The sequence below is a fragment of the Myodes glareolus genome, chromosome 3 (genome assembly GCF_982192425.1).
Source record: "Myodes glareolus chromosome 3, mMyoGla1.1, whole genome shotgun sequence".
Lineage (NCBI taxonomy): Eukaryota > Metazoa > Chordata > Mammalia > Rodentia > Cricetidae > Myodes > Myodes glareolus.
Window position 1 is genome coordinate 21,458,215 of NC_142028.1, and position 22,413 is coordinate 21,480,627.

At 36.6% G+C, this 22,413-nt stretch overlaps 1 protein-coding gene across 2 annotated transcripts; it reads left to right on the forward strand.

Moving 5' to 3' along the window:
• Nucleotides 1-7,823: 7,823 nt before the first annotated feature.
• Nucleotides 7,824-19,724, forward strand: LOC125399099 (NKG2-A/NKG2-B type II integral membrane protein-like). Of its 2 annotated transcripts, XR_015737429.1 has the most exons (9): nt 7,826-8,309; nt 9,495-9,838; nt 10,161-10,262; nt 10,714-10,764; nt 11,634-11,782; nt 13,608-13,708; nt 14,010-14,151; nt 14,508-14,696; nt 19,268-19,724. XR_015737429.1 is itself a non-coding variant. In XM_087904084.1 (8 exons), the coding sequence occupies exons 2-7, from the start codon at nt 9,652-9,654 to the stop codon at nt 14,125-14,127; spliced, it is 708 nt and encodes a 235-aa protein (XP_087760210.1). In that variant the 5' UTR covers nt 7,824-8,309; nt 9,495-9,651; the 3' UTR covers nt 14,128-14,151; nt 19,268-19,724. The 2 variants fall into 2 exon arrangements, 1 of the variants encoding a protein (XP_087760210.1); XM_087904084.1 differs by lacking the exon at nt 14,508-14,696 and having other exon boundaries at nt 7,824-8,309.
• Nucleotides 19,725-22,413: the final 2,689 nt, after the last annotated feature.

The window sequence follows — 22,413 nt, forward strand, 5'->3', positions numbered from 1 at the left end:
TTTAAGATTATGATAGGTTTATATATGGTTTATCTGATTTGCATGAAGAAACTTAATATATTTTTTACTTGCAAAAGAAAAATTTAAATTATCTACAAAAAAGAGATGCTGTCTAAGAGTAAACAACAAAAATGCAGAAGCAGAGGCTGTGGAAATAAGTCAGTTTCTGGAGATATTACCTAGCACACATGAAGCCTTGGGTTCAATCTCAAGCATGAGGAACTAAGTGTAGAATCCCATGTGTACTGGCTAGTTTTATGCCAACTTGACAGGTGCTAGAGTCATTAGAGGGAAGAGATCCTCAATTGAGAATATGTCTCCATAAAATCTGTCTATAGGCAAGCCTATAGGGCATTTTCTTAATTGATGATTCATGGTAAAAAACCCAACTCATCTTGAATGTTGCCATGCCTGAGCTGGAGGTCCTGGGTTTGGTAAGAATACAGGCTGAGGAAGCCAGTAAGTGGCAACCCTTCATGCTCTCTGTACCAGCTCAAGGCTTCAGGTTCCAGTCCGCTAGTCAGTAGAACATGAGACTCTTAATCTCAGGTTATGTGTTCATGCCCCACATTGGGTGCTAATTTGTTCTTGGAAGCTGCTTGTTTGTTTCCTGGCCACCCAAACTCCTGAAATAATCACTCAGGAGCTATATTACTTGTAATACTGTTTGGCCAATAGTGTAAGCATATTTCTGACTAACATTTACATTCAAAACTAACCCATCTCTATTAATCTGTGTATTGTCATGTAGCAGTGGCTTACCAAGTAAAGTTCCATTCAGTGTTTGTCTTCAGTAGGTCTACAAGCTTTCTCCCCAACTCTGTCTTCTTCCTCCTATCGTTCAGTTTAGTTTTCTCTGCCTAGCTCTATTTTGCCCTATCACAGGCCAAAGCTGATCTTTATTCATTAACCAATAAAAGCAACACACACATACACACACACACACACACACACACACACACACACACACACACACACACACACATATATATATATATATATATATATATATATATATATATATATATGGACTTCCCATACCATTTATTTCCCTGTTAGAGTTTTTATTCTGACTTCTTTCAATGATGGACCATGATGTAGAAGTGAAAGCCAAATAAACCCTTTCCATAAGTAGCTCCTGATCATGTCATTTCATCACAGCAATAGAAATACTAACTAAAACATCATGCCATGTCTGTAGTCCCAGCACTATACATACCCAATCCAAGTTCCCAATCTCTCTCCTCTTCTCATTCTTTCCACTAACACCCAACCCCAACCCACACCTACTCTTCAGAGAGGATAAAGCACATTGCTTTGGGGAAGTTCCAAAGTCCTCCATACTATATCTAGGCTGACTAAGGTTCCATCAAAGAGAATAGGTTCCCACAAAGCCAGTACAAACACTGTGGGTAAATCCTGTTGCCAATTCCAGGGGCCCGTCAGTCTGCCCCAACCCCTCCTAAACTTTTTGATTAGTATATTTAAGCTTCCATGCCCAGATCATGTAACACGAATGATTTAAATTAAATAGTAGTGATGGTGACAATTTCACTTCTTTCTCTTGTCTAAATGCTTTATCTAGGACTTATACAATTGTGCTAAATGGAGATGATAAATGAATGCTTTTGCCTATTCTTGAAGTTAGAGAAAAAAAATCCAACTTCTTTTTTTTATAAAAAAAACTTCAGTTTATTTTTCTTTTTTCCTTCTTTTTAATTGATTATTATTGAGCTCTACATTTTTCTCTGCTCTCCTCCCTGCCTCTCCCCTACCCCTTAAGCCCTCCCCCAAGGTTCCCATACTCCCAACTTACTCTGGAGATCTTGTCTTTTTCTACTTTCTACTTCCCATGTAGATTAAATCTATGTAAGTCTCTCTTAGTTTCCTCATTGCTAAGTTCTCTGGGATTGTGGTTTGTAGGCTAGTTTTCTTTGCTTTATGTTTAAAATCCACCTATGAGTGAGTACATGTGATGACTCAAGACCCAGTAATACCACTTTTGGGTATATATCCAAAGGATGCTCAATTGTGCCACAATGACATATGCTCAACTACGTTCATAGCAGTTTGTTTGTCATAGCCAGAACCTAGAAATAACCTAAATTCCATAAACTGAAGAATAGATAAGGAAAATGTGGTACATTTACACAATGGAGTACTACACAGCAGAAAAAAAGAATGACATCTTGAATTTTGAAGAAAAAAGATGAAGCTAGAAAAACTAACTTCTGTGTTACATATGATGATAACTTGTATTGTCAAGTAGTGAACTTATCATGCATTGGTTGTACCAAGGTACATAACTGGTTGAAATTTTTATCATAAAAAACCTTGAAGGCACTAGAAAGAAGGCTCAGGAGTTCGGGTCACTGGCTGCTCTTCCAGAGGACCTACAGTTCAATTCCCAGCACCCACATGACAGTTCATAATTGTCCGTATCTCTTGGTTCAGGAGATCTGACACATTCACATAGACATACATGCAGACAAAAAAACCAATGCACTAAACATAACACATAAATTAGCACATTTGTTGAAAAATAGAAAATATTGAATTCATGAAAAGTTCTTTTAGCAAATATTGATGCTATTATATTCTGTTTTTCTTCTTTATTTTGTTAATGTAGCTCAGAGTATTTAAAAAATTTAAAACCAGGTGATATTTCATTAAAAGTGATATATACTACATGAACATGCTAATGACTTTTTGTGTGCCAGTTTGCTGATGCTGAGATAATATGTCTCAGGTGTGCATAAGATGAGTCTTTTGCAAGTTGTATGAATAAGTGAAATTCTCTTGGAGTTTGGGGACTTCCATTGTGTCAAGTATTGAGTCCCTGACAGATAGCCTGACCCTGTTTAAGGGGCACTGGAACTGAGTTATCAGACTCTTTTCCATGATCTACAGTGAGCCATTTTCTTTACAACTATCTTTAAGTCAAGGACAGATGTGCCATTTGATGGGTTCCTGGATTCACAATCTAGGTCTCAGATAATAGTCCAAAGAGGATGAAGCTGTTTCATAGGGCCATTTAATGACCCATAGTGGAATTATGCTTAACAGATCATATACTGAGTGTGTCTTCTGCAGTCCTGGGTGTATGTGGATGCTCCCATGCTGCAATTATGAAAGACTGAGCTGAAATTAATCTTCTTTATCTCTTCTTCTCTGTCATTGTAAGTAAAACCTGTGGCTGATTCATTCATAATCAAAAGAGTTTTTTGTTTTGCACTCCACCTTGTAGTTCTGGTTGCTGGGAATATCTCACCAATTGTTTATGTTCTGGTCTGAGACACATTCCATACTGGTTGGTGAATAGAAATGACTGTTCACAGGGTGAGAGCAAAAGCAAGACAGCAGGACAAGGATACTACATTCACACTGTGATAGCATGTTCTGAAGGAAACTCATCTAGCCTCGTGGGAACTATAATAATTCTATCATGAAAACAGAGTTCCATAGACCAGGCTGGACTCAAACTCTGTCTCCCAAGTACTAGGATTAAATGTGTGCATTCCCATTGTTTGCCTATAATATTAATTTTTAAGCTGTGTCAATTAACCAGAGATTAGATTCTAAATAGTCATTTGTTATTTACTCATTCATCTTCTATCATAACTGTTTATATTTTAGTAAAAATGCATTATTTTAATTAACAAAATCCAAGTCAAATTATGTAGTTGAAATGTACTACATTTAAAATGCTTGCCTATGTGAGATGAATAGGTTATGGGGGTATTTCAAGGAGGTTTCCTACTCATATCCCCTGACAATTGCAGTAATTTGCAACATTCCTTTACAACATTTCTGAGAAACTTTATGTCACTGACAGATCATTTGAAAGAGGGGACACATTCAGGAGGCAGTTTTGTAAAATTTTGTCCTAGTTCCAGAATTGGAAATGGTCTCATTCCCCTATGCGCCCCACTGGAACTCTACTAGGCACTGCTAGCTATCGAAATGATCTGCTTTGAAATTTCAGCTTCTGCTTGACACCAGCCTTACACCCAAAGGGACAGCTGGCTAGATATGCCCACGGCCAGAGATACACAGAGAAATGCTATCATGAGAAATAAAAAAAAATAAAAATTCAATGTTTTATCCATTCAATCTATATTTGTTTTGGAAATATTTCCTAGAAATTATTATTTTTAAAATATGAAATAAAATATTGGAGTGTTAGATTTAAGATTCCCCTCTGTATGCTCTAATACCATTGGTTAATAAAGAAACTGCCTTGAGACTATAGCAGAGCAGGGCAGAACTGAGCTAGGCAGAAAAACTAAACTGAATGTAAAGAGAAGGAAGGCAGAGTTTGGAGAAGTCATGGAGCTACTGCTAGACACAGACATGCCGGAACTTTCTGGTTGGCCATGAACCTCATAGTAAAATATAAAGTATAAAATACTGGAAATGGGTCGATACTAGATGTAAGACTTATCTAGCAATACACTTAAGTGATTGGCCAAACAGTGATTTAAATAATATAGTTTTTGTGTTATTATTTTAGAAGTCTGGGCAGCTGGAAAATGAGAAAACAGCCTCTTACAACAAATTGACACTCTAAAGTGGTCAACTAAATCCATGTAAACCTTAGAGGGCTTGGAAAGGAATGCTAGACACTAAAAAAAAAAAAAAAAAAAGAAGCATTTTTTCCAGATGGCCTCTGCTTGCTGGTGGAATGCTGCAGCTACTTCAAGAGAGGTTTTCCTGATTCAACAGTAGCAGAAAATAAAAGCCAAGTGGATTTGAAACAGTGGTTTTCTGGGTCGTGTTGCCAGCATGAACTGGCTCTTTCAGGAAGCTGGGCATTTATATTGGGTTCATGGACAGCATGCTGAAAGTTACTTGGTGGCAGCTTGGGACAGCAAGTTATCAGAGTTGAGGTAGTGAGGAAGGCTCCTACTTGGCAGTTTCAGGCACTCAATGGATGTCCACCATGTTTGACTGGGCAGAGCTAGCAGGCAGAGCCATATTTCCTTTAGCAATGCTGCTGTTTAGATTCTTAAGACGTGCTTAACATTTTAAGAAGTGCTTCTGATCAATAAATAATTACATACATTTGATAAAAACAGATTCAAACAGATATAGACCTCTAAATGGGTCACAATGTTGGTTAAATCTACATAAGCTTAGAAGAGCAAAGAAAAAGAGTATAGAAAGTTATAAAAAGAACTAAATTGCTTTAAAAGATTGAATGAGTAAAGATAATAAAATAGATATTAAAAAGTAATAGAGTAAAAACAAATAAACCACATAAAGATGAAAAATGCAGAGAGTCTAGATTATGTATAATAATGTGTCTTCTTCGAATTTTTTGACGATAAATAAGCTAAGTAACCAACATATATACGTTAAAGTTATCTTGACTTCAGAATTTGAGTATAAGGATATATTGCTTTTGAAAAGAATTTCTTCTTTTGTTCCCACAGAGGATGAGGACCTGTGGAATCTTTCCAGTCTAATGTGGTTTGATAGACCAAGACCCCCATAAAGGTCACCATGAACACCCCCCCAAAATTACTTCATCCAACAAAATGCAGAAAGCAGTTTGAAAAGAACTATGTCCACATTTGTAAATGTTTCTTTACATTTAAAGGGGAATATGCTATAGATATTTACATTGGTGTGAATCTTGGTTTATTGATACAAATTTAAGGTCAATTTTGTTGTATGTATATTTCTGATCCTGATGAAGGTATTGTGTTTGTGCAGTTCATTTAAAAATGTAATGTTTAATTAAGAAATATAGGTAAATAGATAATTATCTATAACAGTCAAGCTTGTAGTCATGTTCGTTAGATTTTCTAGATGTATTTCAGATGATAGAAATTCTTCAAATGTTTCAAAGACTACAGTATATGCCATTTAAATGTTTAAGAACTTAGGACTTTTCATAACAGTGAGGCACATCTGCTCCTGGCAGCAGCTAGCTACTTTAGGAGGATGATGGCCACTGAAGATGTTCCTTATGGCATTGGATAGCCATTGGGTAAGAAAAGACTCTTGCCTGGACTGCTTGCTGCTATGCTGAATAAACTAGACATGCAGGTCCCACAGAGAAATGACTACTGAACTTGCCTAAAGGTGAGACAATCCTTCAGGAATCCTGCTTCATGAAAGAGCTTGTTAGACATTCTGCAGGATACAGAAGAAAGTTACTGACAAATTGCCAGTATAGGTGGAACTGTCTTTGAAATTTCCTGCTTCTTGGAAAAATTGCTAGATTCTATGGACCTGTAGGTTAAAGATGGATGCCCCAGCCATACAGAACAACTTTGGGTAAATGTCCAGGCAGCAAGATGTCTCCATCAATTCTAGAGTTTTGGAAGTTGCTTCCAATGCATTTCCTGTTTACTTAGGTAATATTATTGTTATATCATTCTTTGGTCTTTGATGTAGTTGAAGAATTGATAATTATAGGTTTCTTTGGTTATGATAAAAGATAACATAGATATAAATATTGTAACTATAATTCTTGCTTGATACCTGTTTTGTTATAAGTAATTTTGCTATGTTAAAATTAAAACCTTCCTTTTTATTTAAACAGAAAATGGAAGGTGTTGTAGGATTCCTCTCTGTATGCTGTGAATACCATTGGTTAATAAAGAAACTGTCTTCAAGCCTATAGCAGAGTAGAACTGGGTTAGGTGAGGAAATTAATTTGAATGCTGTGAGAAGGAAGGCAGAGTTTGGAGAAGTCATGAAGCCACTGTTAGAGACATAGACACCAGAACCTTGCTGGTAGGCCATGAATCTTGTAGTAAAATATAAATTATTGGAAATTGGTTAATACTATATGTAAGAGTTAGAAAGCAATATACGTAAGTGATTGGCCAAGCAGTGATTTAAATAATATAGTTTTATGTGACTATTTTGGGAGTCTGTAAAGCTGGAAAATGAACAAACAGCCTCTTACAACAGGTGTTTGGGGCATAGTTCAGAGATTAAGTACATTGACTGCTCTTCTATCAGATCCAGGTTCAATTTCCAGAACCCATATTTTAGAACACAGTTTTCTATAACTCCACTTTAAGAGGGTCCAATGTCCTTTTCTGGCCTCTAAAGACACGAGGTATGCATACGGTACATAGACAAACATAAAGGCAAAACATAAAATTAAATAACTTAGGAATTGTAAGATATTAAACAGAAACATATGAGTTTAATATGATGAGTATGCAAGGGTGGTTTTTTGTGCTAGTCATAAAAGGTTGAAAATCTGATCACTGCTCAGAAAAATCAGTAATAGATAGCATTGTATATAATATTTCTATGAATTTATAATTTTTCATTATAGTATAATTAAGATTTTAAATATGTATCTCTATGTATTTATAATACATACATATATAAACTATATATGTGTACATGTGTATAAATATGTATACAAGTTATATATGTACATATATATAAACATAGAGAGAGTGTAAGTGTGTTAAAATGTACACACTTGACATGAACAGCTTAAGGAAGAAGCTCTACTAAAATTAGAGAAGGAGGGAGGGAAGGAAGGAGGATAAAAAAAAAGAAAAGGAAAAAAGTATTCTAGTGTAAAACCAAGGCTTGCAAATCTAAGTCTCTCTTCTAAAATAATGATTTTGTAGAAGCCCTTTGTAGAAGACACCACATACAGCCAATCTCCCTGCCCTGACCTCTCTAATTTATACAAATATAAACAGTTTTAGTGAAACAGTTAGAAAAGACCACACTACACATCACACTACAAGACGACTTTGTGCCTCGGACGGAAGCCCAATGTGTCCTATATTGTAAAGGTGTGATAAGAAAAACTGATTTCCAAATCAGTTGGGTATGAGAATTTCCTGTTCAGCCTTCAGAGACACATTAGTGAGAAATTTCTTTTCCACTCATAACCTACCCTGAGCATCATGTGGCAGCCTGTCTAGTTCACTGTCACTGTTGTCCTGGATTCTGCCTCTGACTTTCACCTTTCCATGCTCAGCTCCCACAGACCTCCTGTGAGCTCCTCACCTCACTGCAGGAGCCCTGGCTTTCTGGCAGGAGAGAGAGCTTGACACTGGCCTCTTCTCCGCCAGCCCAGTCAGCTGACAGAACACTGCAAATGTGAAATGTGGAGTAACTAAGGGACAGTTCTGATGCAGGGAACTAAACTAGAGTGTGGATGCCTCTAAACTACTCGGATAATCCAAGAGTGTGGAATTCCCTGGAGGACTGCCTCAAAGTTCTGTTCTTGTTGTCTGTGGAGCGTCCGTCACCAGCTCGTGTTTATATTTTCTTGTCAGTATACTTAAACCTACAGCCACAGGAGACTTGATGATGAGGTATGGATTTTAACTGTTGCAACTTGTGCTCTGTAGATCTTTGGATAACAACATATGGATTTATCCCAGATGTCACAAATTCTTGAAAGGACTGAATAGTGAGGAATAGTCATAGTAGAAATTAAGACTAAAAAATAGCATTTGTTGAAATTTCTGCATGACAATGGTAAGAATTAATTGCCTTAAATGAGTTTTATTTCATATTTTAGACAAATTCACTGGGCTATAGGTAACTTCTCAAAGTTCACATGTAAGTTTTAAAGCCATAAATAATTCTAGGTCTCGCTGATTCCTGGACTAATTGCTTGAATTATCAATTATGTTGAGCTATTTCAGTTGGATTGTACATGATTAAAATGATACTGACTTTGACAGCCTCAGACTCTTTGTGATAATTTGAACTGTCATCATTCTAGTTGAATTACTTTTCTCATGTTATGGTTTCATGTGTTAGATGATTATTTCTTTAAATAAAGTGGGTATTAAAATCACTTTGAAAGTACTTTTAGTACTGTTTATTTTATGCAAGATTATTCTGACATACCATTTTCTAATATTTACATCTTTAAATGTTCAGTGATTTCTCTATACTCTTCAATTACTTCAAATAAAATACACTCAATAACGCCACTTACTTTTATAAATTTATTAGCTATTAAATGTAATTGCTAGATTTATGTGCATGTACGTTTATCAACTATCCTAGACTACTCATTTAAGGCAATCAGTCTTTGCTCATTGTTAAATTTAAATTTATTATGAAGGTTCAGCAGATGGTTCTGTATGCCTGCACATGTGTATATAACAATGATAATTAAAGAGGAAGTCATGGATTCAAGAGAGAGTGGAGTTCATGGAACAGGCTTGGGGGTAAGAGAGAGGGATGGAAATTATTTAAATATGGTACTCATGTGTGAAATTCTCAAAACTAAAAAAATTTAAGTTATAAAAATTAATGCAACTTTCTTTTGTGTTATATAGTGTAGGGATCTTTGATGTAAGCTTTAAACATTTCATAGTGTTACTTTTATGAAAACTAAATTTAATTTGTAAAATTTTTTTGTTTATAGACATATTTGTTCTTCACAAAGTTATTGTGCTAACAAAAATATTTTGTCAAAAGTGGATTGTCTTTAAAAAACTCTATTTATTTATGTGTTTTTTTACTTTTTATTTTTACCACAGTACATGAGTTCATTGTTCATGGGGCAAAAAAACAGATTACAAATTAAAACCTCAAAATAGCTCCAATGTTCCAAACCCCACCCATGGCTGCATCAGAATGTGTACCTTTTGGTGAGCAGCTGCATGGTACAGGCCCTGGCATCATTCGGCTGCCGAGATGAGTAATGAAAGAGTCACCTATGCAGAACTGAATGTGTCGAAGGATTCAAGGAACCAGAAAAGGCAACCAAGGGGCACCCGCAGCTCCATCTCAGTAACTGAGCAGGAAATCACCTATGTGGAATTCAGCTTTCAAAATCCTTCTCCAGACCATCCCTCGGTCTGCAGGGACTGTTGCTGCAAAGGTGAGACCCTGAATGGACCCTCACTGTAACTGCTCTGAGATGCCAGGGGCATGAAGAGATGGGTGCAGAGGTGGCAGTGGTCTCTCCGTGTGAGGACCAGAGCTCTAACTCGATCCATGCTTTTATAATTTGTGAGCGTGGATGTCACTCTGTTGCAAGAATTTACAAAGATCCTGTTGTGATGAGACTGCCTACAGACGATAACGGTGTAGAGGAGGATCTGGGGTCAACGTTTGTCTGTTTGACTCACTGTGTATGTGGACTTTTTGTGTACGTAAACCTTGTGAACTGCCACTCCTCATCCCTACATTTCTTTCTGCAGGTTTTCCATCTCCTCCGGAAAAACTCATCATTGTTTTCCTGGGTGTCATCGGCTTTGCCTTAATGGTCGCTGTGGTTTTAATTACAACAGTTTTCTCAAGCTGTAAGCATGTTTTTAAAACATAAAAGCACTCTTCACTTTATTGGCTGAAACTGCCATTCAAAACTTACCAAGAAGAGGAGTTTTTAATATAAAGTCTGCATTCGTATTAGATGTGAAATGGTATTATGATGTTATCAATGTATTATCAAATTGTATGAACTGTTTGCTTTTGGTTTTATCAGTGATTTCATAACTCAAACACATAGTTTAGAACCTTAGAAACTCTCTACTGAGATGTTTTAAAAGGACTTTATCATAGGTTATATGGGAAAAAATGATGAAACCTGGGCTTTCATTGATATAGTTTTCACCATATTATTTATTTTTTGATAATTAATTGTATTCCCCTATATCCTTATTCAAAGACAGTACCTCAGCTCCAAACTAAGAAACTAAAATTGTTACAATATTTTACATGCTTGTTTTCATAAGAATTATTTTAACTCACCAGATCCTAAAGAAAAGGAGCAAATCAACTTGTCCAAGTCAGGACCCCAGAAAGGTATGCATTTCTTGTCAAAGTTCTGATGTTTTTACACATTATATATTGTGTCTGACTAAAGCTATGAAAAGATGATAGTAGATTTCTAGGAATAAAATACTTAGAAACATGAACACTACATATTCATAAGTAAATGTTAAGGATAATAACTCTTTTGTGTCACAATAAGAGATATTCAGATAAAATAACCATGCAAAGTTTAATTTCTTTGATTTTTTCCAACTGATGAACTATGATAAGACAGAAATGAATTCACTATTCTAGAATAATGCTCATGTTTAGAGACTTTGAATAATTTGCAGAGTAAAAATGTAGTGAATGGAGCAGAGGGCTGCGATCCCGCCTTCTAGCTCACAGCTAGCTTTACCTGGAATAATTACACAGAAACTATATTCTTTTAAACACTGCCTGGCCCATTATCTGTAGCCTCTTATTGGCTAACTCTTGCATATTGATCTAACCCATTTCTAATAATCTGTGTAGCACCACAAGGTGGTGGCTTACCGGGAGGATTCTAACCAAAATCTATCTTGGGCAGGAGAAGCATGGCGACTGCCTCACTTCCCTTCTTCCCAGCATTCTGTTCTGTCTACTCCACCCACCTATGTTCTGACCTATCAGGCCAAGCAGTTTCTTTATTAATTAAACAATGAAAGCAACACATAGAAAGAAGACCCACCTACATCATATAAATTACTTATTTAGTTTAGATGAATAAATTCATGGTCCATTGGACAGACTCTTTTCTTTGTGTGATGGAGTATATATTTTGTTTTATATTTATCAAACTGTGTAAACACATATTTTACGTGAAGGTCCAAATCCATAAAAACATATTAATTTTCATTATTAAATTCACATTTCTTCAGGACACCTTTGTCATTGTCCAAAAGAGTGGATGTCATATTCCCACAATTTTTATTACATTAGTGTGGAGAAGAAAAATTGGACTGACAGTTTGGTGTCCTGCAATGCCAAAAACGCTAGTCTGCTTTACATAGAGAGTGAAGAGGAGCAGGTAAGAGCTGCCATGTGTCCATCATTGCTTAAATGTTTCTGCCAATGTGATGTGTGTTGGTTCCGTTAATATTCTTATACATGTTTTATGTATTTATGACTTTGTATAATATTTCGTTGCTTTATTTTAGAACATTTTATCTATTCTTGTGTACTGGTACTGAATACTTATATCCAGATTTTTTAATTTTATGAAAACCATTCTTCTACAAGTGCATTTACTCTGAAATTAACTTTGCCATTTAATTTTATCATACACAAAAATATCTATATGTGTATGATAGTCAATACATGATAGGAATATGAATTGGCAGAGGCAATTATCATCAAATAACGAGGCAGACATTTTGATTTCCTTCAATTCCCTTTCCTATGCATACTCTCATCAGATGTACCTGCACAAAACATTTTTTTCTGACTCACTATAAATAGCTGCACTTGCCATTGAGTTTTGTAAGTCTTGGATCAGACATACATATGCACTGTTGAATAAACAACCTGCAACTCAGCAGTTATCAACCTGTGTGTCACAATCCTTTTGAGGGTGAATGACCCTTTCACAGTGGTCACCTAGGACCATAAGGAATATCAGATATTTATAGTATGATTCATTACAGTAACAATATTACATTTGTGAAGTAGAAAATAAAAATGATCTTATGGTTTTGGTTCACCACAACATGAGGAATTGTACAAAAGTCTTGCAGCATTTGGAATGTTGAAAACAAACACTATTATTCTTAGAGCAAATCATTGATCCATGCTCCTGCATTGATCTGAAGGCTGTGGATTTTCACTGCTGTGTTATATAAGCATAACATTCTAAAACCCACTCTATCTAGTGGTCCCTGAAGGAAGGAGTGAGTGTCAGACCCTCAAAGACAGTGGCATATTACATGGCTATTTGTACTCATGGGATCCCCAACACCAGCTCCTGCACTGGTGTCCTTCAGCAAGTAAGAGAAGCCCTTCATATGACCAATTACCCCATTAGGTGCTTTCAGCCTTGCAGAGTGCTGCTGGCCAGTCAGTCTCTCTTAGACATGGAGGAGAGAGCTCATATAATCTACATGTTGTTGCTGGGTGCCGAGAAAGAATATATAGGGTAATTTCCTTCCATTGAATGAGTGACACAAGATGCCCTGCCATTCTGTAGTCCCCTACCTTCAGGTGTCAAGCCCTTTCAGCTTTGTTTCAGGCCTTCAGAATTTCTTGATTGTTTCTTTGATTATAACTCCCCATATTTGACCTTTATTTATAACAATAGCCAAGATAACCTTTAGAGCTACCCTTTTAGTAAGCTACCTCTACAGTGATTGACAACAGTGGAGGTTCAGCTACTTAGTGATAACATGGCACCCATAAAACAGAAACTATGTCCACTACATCACCCATTTCATCAATAGCAAGGCACAACCCTCTTTCTAAAACTGAACTTTGAGAAACAGTAGAAAAATTGATTTGAGGTCAACACCTAGAGAATTTCATGCATAACTTCCAGAAATTTGTTTGAATCCCTGTTATGTTTGTGTTGTGAACACACACACACACACACATATATATATATATATATAAATTAAGTTACATAAATAAGTTGCCAAGTATCCTACTAATACAAGAATAAAACTTATAATTGTAAACATTTGAAAGTATACTTTAAGTCAAAATTACATATATATGTGAATATTTTGGCAATGTAGTAAGTATTCTTAACTTTAATAAGTTGGTTTGTACTAGATAATAAACATACTGTGACAGAATATACTAACACATTTGAAAGACAGTATAAGACTTTATACTAATAAAATTCCTTGATTCCCTGGCAGAACTTTCTGCAATCCCTCTCACTTATCACATGGACTGGAATCTTTCGGGAGAGCAGAGATCAACCCTGGGTTTGGAAAAAAGACTCAACTTTCAAACCAAAGTAAGTTTTCAGGAATGATGCAATAGACAAGAAAAACTCATAAAAATAAAGCCTCAAAAGAATGGTGTCAATAAATGAAATTGAATTATAAATAGACAGAAAGAAGCTGACTCTCATGAACTTCTTATGTGAATCTGAAGAATTGGCTACTTGGCTTTCATAATAATCAGTATTTACCACACTATTAGTGAAGACACCATTGCCTACTTGCATCCTTCTTTTGCACTTATTTATAGGAGTCCCTCACTTAATAGATTATCTACATAAAGTATATATTCATTTTGTGTTTCCACCATTGTAGGATAACAGAACTTTCCCATGGTGAACATAATTGTGTCATGCTTTCAACCTCTGGCCTCCCAGCACATGACTGCGCAGTTTTGCATACATATCTTTGTAAGCTTAAGCTCACAAACTAAAAACCCTGTATTGGAGTCTTTCAGGTAATTCTCTATTTCATAATCTGAAAATAAGATTAGAACTATGTACTATAATAATATAAAGTGAATTATATTATTTTTTCTAATAATGAATTTTTTTCAAAACAATCATTAAAGTATACTAAACACACCAAAGTATAAATATTACTTTTGTATCTGAAACTTTTTGCTCAATATACTCTTTATAATGCTAAATTTTTTTAAAGTAATTTTATTAAATTATAAAAGTTTCCATTTCCGCCCCTCCTCCCACCACCCTCCTACTCCCCCCACTCCCTCTCCTCCTCCCTCTCCATCCCTAAGAGCAGTCAGGGTTTCCTGCCCAGTGGGAAGTTCAAGTTCCTCCCCCCTCCCTCCAGGTCCAGGAAGGTGAGTGTCCAGACAGACTGGATCCGCAAAATCCAGTATATGCAGAGGAAACAAGTCCCAGTGTCATTGTCAATGGATTTTCAGAAAGACTCCGGGCCAGTCACATTCAGAGAATCCGGCCACATTCAGAGAATCTGGTTGGATTGCGTCCTCGTTCAGTCCCAGTCCAACTGGCCTTGGTAAACTCTCATTAGATCTGTCCCCTTGTATCAGTGGGTGATCGCATCTCTCGCGGTCCTTATTTCCTTTTTCAATTTCTTCGTCCTTCTGCTCCTCATTTGGACCTTGGGGGACTCAGTCCGGTGCTCCAATGTGGGTCTTCGTCTGTATCGCCATCCATCGTCGGATGAAGGTTCTCTCTGATCTTGCCTTCTTTGCTCACGTTCTCTTTCCTTCTGCTTCTCGTTTGGACCTAGGGAGTTAAGTCCAGTGTTCCGAATGGCCAAAAGGCACTTAAGGTCATGCTCAACCTCCTTAGCAATCAGGGAAATGCAAATCAAAACAACTTTGAGATATCATCTTACACCTGTCAGAATAGCCAAACTCAAAAACACCAATGATAGCCTGTGCTGGAGAGGATGTGGAATGAGGGGAACACTCATCCGTTGTTGGTGGGAATGCAAACTTGTGCAGCCACTGTGGAAATCAGTGTGACGGTTTCTCAGGAACCTGGGAGTCAACCTCCCTCAGGACCCAGCAATTCCACTCTTGGGAATATACCCAAGAGATGCTCTAACATACTACAAAAGCATTTGTTCAACTATGTTCATAGCAGCAGTATTTGTAATAGCCAGAACCTGGAAACAACCTAGGTGCCCCTCAATAGAAAAATGGTTTAAAAAGGTGTGGAACATATACACATTAGAGTTTTACTCAGCGGTAAAAAACAATGACATCTTGAATTTTGCATGCAAATGGATGGAAATAGAAAACGCATATTTTCTTTAAGATCAGGATAGGTTTCTACATGATCTATCTGATTTGCATGAAGAAGGAACTTATGGTGTTTTTTAATTTACAAAAGAAAAATTTTGATTATCTACAAGAAAAAGATATGAGCAAGCCAGTAAGTAACACATGTCCATGATCTCTGCACCAGCTCCTGCTTCCAGTTTCCTGCCCTGTGTGAGTTTCTGTTCTGACTTCTTTCAGTGTTGGACCACAATGTGGAAGTGTAAGACAAATGAACCTTTTTTTCACAATTGCTCCTTGTCATGGCATTTCATCACAGCAATAGAAATCCTAACTAAAACATCATGTTACGCCTGTAGTCCTGGCACTTGGGACTTGGAGTGGGGTATCTGAAATTCAAGGTAATCCTCAGCTACATATGGAATTTGGAAAACATTGACAAAAATACACCCCTCCAGTTAAATCCATTCCCAAAAGTTATAGATAAGGGGAAGCAAACAGGGGTCCTCTTACATTACCTCACATCTTGATTGCAGCAGTAGTCCAGATCCTTATGCTATCACAAGAGAATTAAGGCTGAGAGAAAGGTAGAAAAGGTTATCAAGCTTTATTCCAGCAAGTAGAAAGGTAAAGTCAGGAAGTCAGTACAATGCCAAGCAAAGGGTAGACCAAGTCAAGAAGTGGCAAGGGGCAGCATTTAGCAACTGGAGTTCAAAGCCTTGGTCTACCACTTCTCTACCCTTTGTCTACCTCTATGAAAGTCTATGGTACTCTCTTTCAAAGAATAATCAGAAGCTGGTTCAGAAGCCATTTTACCCACAATGCTGTTTGTTATTGGAAGATGGACTAAATGTAAAACTATGTAAATGGTATAACTACCTCTCTTAGTTTCATTTTGTTGCTGTAATGCAATACCCTGACAAAATCAACTTAAGGTATGAAGATCTATTGACTCACAAAGCCAGGTTACAGTCCATCATCGCAAATTGAATGTGAAATGGACTTGAAGTAGCTCGCACTTCATCACACTCTAGAGCAGAGAGCAATGAGTTAATAAATGCATAATAGGTCTTTTTGGCTCTCCTCTTTTCATTCAATCCAGAACCTACTCCACTCACACTCACTTTCCACCTCAAGTATTCCAATTAAGAGAATCCCTCTCTAGTAGGCACACAGGTAATCCTAATTTAAAAAGTTCTTCACTGAGAATCCCTTACAGTGGATTCTACACTATGTGAAGTTTTCGGTGCTAAGTTTCATACTACTAAGCTGAAATGTTTACTAAGGAAAAGGGCAATAATGTTCCTTTTTTATTTTTATTTATTTAGCATTTATTTAGTTTGTGTGTATAGTTTTTTGTTTGCATATTTTGTCTGTTAACTACAAGTTTGCAATGTCTTTGGAGGCTAGAAGAAGGCCTCAGATAGCCCCTGAACTGGAGTTACAGATGGTTATGATCTGCCATGTGAGTGTTCAGAATTGAACCTATGTCCTCTGGAAGAGCAGCCAGTTCTTGTAACTGCTGAGCCATCTCTCTAGCCCTTCAGTAATGTTGTGAGTGGGTTCCTTGGTTTGAAGAGGGGTGTTTCATAGAGTTTGTAGAGACCAGCTTTGTTGTTTGTTTTTAAAGCCCTGTCTTTCCTCTTAATTTGCCTTAAAATTAATTGTGAACCTAGTTTGTTATGTCTATATCACCAATGACACTATTGAACCAAAGTCACATCTTGCCTATCGTGATAATGACATTACCACAGATCTCCCATCAAACAGTGTCACTGGTAACAGTTTTACCCAATGTCCTGCATATTGCTTTCTATGGCTACATGTTATTCAGAAAGGATGAAGTTTAAGGAACTTCAGCTTGTTTTCCACATGCTCTGCCACTAGAGCTTGTACAGTCTTCAGAAATATGAGATTATCATCTGGTTCCTGTGTGTAGCCACAATCTTTCACAATAACCTGTATAATGTATAATGAGTCCTCACAGGGCTCTCAAGTCAGTAATGCTAAGGAAGGGTTGCCACTTCACTGGAATTACCATTCCATAACCAAATGTTTTGAAGCAACTGTGTGCACCCATCTCTACTATGTTTAAACTTATTAACTGATATTTTTATTTTCAGTTGCATATGTTGCTGTATAGATTTTTCTCAACCATCATGTCAAGCATCATCTGAATTTGAACCAACCATGAGACTCCCCAGAATTTCTATTGTCTGGGCCTTGTTTTTGTGCAAATTGAATTTCTGTCCTGCTTCTCTACATATGTATAGATAGTTTCATTAGGATGTTTTCTCTAAATCTTTAAAATAATCAGCAGAACCAAATGGGCTCTGGATTCAGAATGGAAAGAGGTACAAAGACCATGAAAGATCCTACCACTTACTGAAATTTTAAATCAAAAGAACAATGGCTGGAGCTATCATGGTATTTAGTTCTCTGTAATCTACAGTCATTTTCCTTGAGTCATCTAGCTTCATTTCTCACTCTCAGGCAAAAAGTGCTATGCAGGATGTGACATCTTCACCACCAACATATTTTCCTGCTTGGCGAAAAGAAACAAAATGTACTTGGGGGTGGGGAAAATAACTACTTTCCCATCTGAACTATTCTATCACCATAGTTACACACGGTTGCCCGTTGTCTTTACTGCACAGTCCTCACTTGTAGGCAACCTTGGCCATGCTATTATAGAAATGTCTAAGATGGTTCCCAGAAAATAAAATCTTCCTTCACAGCAATAGTTGCAGTGGGAGATGTATGCACGCATTATTCTTTTTGAATAGTTGTTTAGGATTTAATGCCCATCAGGACCTCATATATAACATTTGGCCTTTTGTCAAATTTATTCTTAAGCACTCAAGTTCAACCAAAATCTGGTTACATCAGCTTTTAAGTGATCTAGAAATACACTTTCCTCTCCCATCCATTGTTGTCGTCACCTTCTTATCCAATTTCCCTGTCAAATCAGAAGAAGACATGGAGGGTGTCTCCTGCATGTCTTTTTCCCATTCTAATGGCCACTACAGCAAAGACTCATTTCATTTTGTTCCACAAACAAAAAGATGACCATTTTCACTAATCTTCACTGACACTCTACACTCAGTTCAACCTCAGCTATGTTTTATTACCCATACAATGAGCTGTTCTAATTTGTGTCCTGTTGGGTCTCTGTTTGGACACCAATTTATTGCATTAACTTTCCTCGGGAGATACATGTACATGCCTATTCATTCCAGAGTTAAGAGAAAGAGACAAAAGAAACATCTCAAAGAGGCCAAATGAGGAAGTCATATCCCCTGGAACTGGAGTTACAGGCTATTTTTAGCTGCCTGACATCGATGCCACAAACAGAACACAAGTCTTTTGCAAAAACCATGAAGTGTTCTTAAACACTGAGCCATCTCCTCAGCCCCAAATAGTTTCACTAATAATCAGTGTGGTTAGGTCTATTTTACAATTGTGTGCTTTCCACCAGTGTATTTAGAATACTTTGAGAGTTGCTTTTCTTAATTGAACCCTGGTGTGGGAGTCCCCTCTGTGTGCTGTGATTACCATTAATGAATAAAGAAACTGCCTTGGGCTGTTGATAGGGCAGAACTTAGGTAGGTAGAGAAAATGAAACTAATGCTGGGAGGAAAAAAGGAGAATCAGAAAGAAGTCATGGATCTACCACCTGAGACAGACACTGGGAATCTTACCCAAGCCACAGCCTTGTGGCGATACATGGATTAATGGAAATGGGTTAAATTAAAGTGTAAGAGTTAGCCAATAAGAAGCTAGAGCTAATGGGTCAAGCCGTGATTTAATTAATACAGTTTCTGTGTGATTATTTCAGTTCTGGACGGCCAGGATGAACAAGCAACCTCCTTCTACAGAAGCCTGTGTCTCTTTCTTTCTGTCATGACTACAATATCTAGAAAAATATTTAATTGGACAAATACCTTAAATAATGAATAAATAAGAATTAAAGTGATAAAAAAAGATTTGTCTGAGTCAAGTATCTTGCTAATCAGAAGACAGGCATGTGTTTTAGTAATTTAATAATGATTAAGAAACTGTAGTTTATTTAAAATAGGTAGAAAGATTATCCACAAGATAATTTAATGACTCATATGGTTTTAAATGAAATATATCTTGTAATATTTTTTATTTTGACATCCAAATAAGAAATAGGTATTCAAAATTAATTTTATAAATTATATAAATCATGTCTAAACCCAATTGCAAAGTTGTAGAATAAAAATACAAGATTGTTGTGACATTTAAAATATAAAGAGTCATTTCTCATTCAACTTTTGTGGTCTCCTTGATTTCAGGCAAATCATTTCCATTTGAATGCACTTGATTCCAGTCTAAAAATTCAGTTGAAATCATATGAACATCTATCTTCAGAACCTGGAACACAGTCTTTGCAATAAATAATATCTCTCAGAGATAAAAGTAAAATTTCACTTTCTTTTGGTCACATAATATGTATTTCAAAAGCCATACATATTTGTGGGGTTGTTGAGCAAAGGTTAAAGGTAGTAAAACCAAGCCACTAGGTAGGTGGTATCAATTTCCTGTTTGGGATCTTGAACTGAGCAAGTTGAGTGAGGGAGGGGAACATCCTCTTGCATTTATCACTTTTTGTTCCTTAATGGTGGGTGTTATATGACCAACCACATCATACTCCTGCTGCCTTGACACCCTGACAGAATGCCCTGGGCCTGAAATATGTGTTAAGATAAACGTTTACGCCACTAAGTTGAATTTGTCAAGATGTTTTATCACACTATCAGGTGAAGAAACTAAGCAGTGTAGAATAAAGTATCTTGTCTGTGGAACCAGGACATTTGTTAACCCTCATTGTGTTTTATTACTTACATAACTCAGTCAAGCATCTGTTCTTACCTGCAAAATGTGACAGATAAGGCATCTTACTTATAGGGTTACTTGCAGTTTATTGAAACACACTTGTAAAAGCTCTTAAGACATGTGTATCAGTCCATAAATATTCACTAAATCTTTGATACTGAAAACATCATTATAGAAGCTCTTCTATTTGTGATCTTTGAATAAAAAACAAAAGTCATCAAATATTCAACAAATTTAATTTCTAAAAAGATTCAATCCTAAACAACAGTTTCTTTTCTTAACCTATGGTGTGGGAGGTCCTTCTGTCTGTATGTTGTGTTTATTGGTTAATGAATAAAGAACTGCTTTGAGCCTATGGCAGAGAAGAACAAAACTAGGCGGGAAAAGCTAGACTGTATGCCGGGAGAAAGAAAGGCGAAGACAGAGAGAAGTGATGGAACCCATGGAGACAGATGCAAATTAATAAGATCAGAAATGAAAAGGGGGACATAACCACAGACACAGAGGAAATTCAGAGAATCCTTAGATCTTACTACGAAAGTTTATATGCCACAAAGTTGGAAAATGTAAAAGAAATGGACATTTTTTTAGATAAGTACCATATACCAAAGTTGAACCAAGACCAGGTGAACAATCTAAATAGACCTGTTAGTCATGAAGAATTAGAAGCTGTTATCAAAAATCTCCCTACCAAAAAAAGCCCAGGACCAGATGGTTTCAATGCAGAATTCTACCAGAACTTCCAGGAAGAGCTAATACCTATACTCCTTAATGTATTCCACAATATAGAAAAAGAAGAGTCACTGCCAAACTCCTTTTATGAAGCTACAGTCACCATAATACCAAAACCACACAAAGACACAACCAAGAAAGAGAATTACAGGCCAATCTCACTCATGAACATCGATGCGAAAATTCTCAACAAAATACTGGCAAACCGAATCCAAGAACACATTAGAAAAATTATCCATTATGATCAAGTAGGCTTCATCCCAGAGATGCAGGGATGGTTCAACATACGCAAATCTATCAATGTAATCCATCATATAAATAAACTGAAAGAAAAAAACCATATGATCATTTCATTGGATGCTGAAAAAGCATTTGACAAAATTAAACACCCATTTATGATAAAGGTGTTGGAGAGACTGGGGATACAAGGATCATAACTAAATATAATAAAAGCAATATACAGCAAGCCGACAGCTAACATCAAACTGAATGGAGAGAAACTCAAAGCCTTTCCACTAAAATCAGGAACACGACAAGGCTGTCCACTCTCTCCATACCTCTTCAATATAGTGCTTGAAGTTCTAGCAATAGCAATAAGACAACATAAGGAGATCAAGGGGATTCGAATTGGAAAGGATGAAGTTAAACTTTCGTTATTTGTTGACGATATGATAGTGTACATAAGCGACCCCAAAAACTCTACCAAAGAACTCCTACAGCTGATAAACACCTTTAGTAACGTGGCAGGATACAAGATCAACTCCAAAAAATCAGTGGCACTCCTATACACAAAGGATAAAGAAGCGGAGAGGGAAATCAGAGAAACATCACCTTTCACGATAGCCACAAATAGCATAAAATATCTTGGGGTTTCTCTAACCAAGGAAGTGAAAGACCTATTTGACAAGAACTTTAAGCCTTTGAAAAGAGAAATTGAGGAGGATACCAGAAAATGGAAAGACCTCCCCTGCTCTTGGATTGGGAGAATCAACATAGCAAAAATGGCAATTCTACCAAAAGCAATCTATAGATTCAATGCAATCCCCATCAAAATCCCATCAAACTTCTTCACAGACCTTGAGAGAACAATAATCAATTTTATATGGAAAAACAAAAAACCCAGGATAGCCAAAACAATCTTATATAATAAAGGAACTTCTGGAGGCATTACTACCCCTGACTTCAAACTCTATTACAGAGCTACAGTATTGAAAACAGCTTGGTATTGGCATAAGAACAGAGAAGTCGACCTATGGAATCGAATAGAAGATTCAGATACTAACCCTCAAACCTATGAACACCTAATTTTTGTCAAGGGAGTTAAAGGTATACAATGGAAGAAGGAAAGCGTCTTTAACAAATGGTGCTGGCATAACTGGATGTCAACCTGTA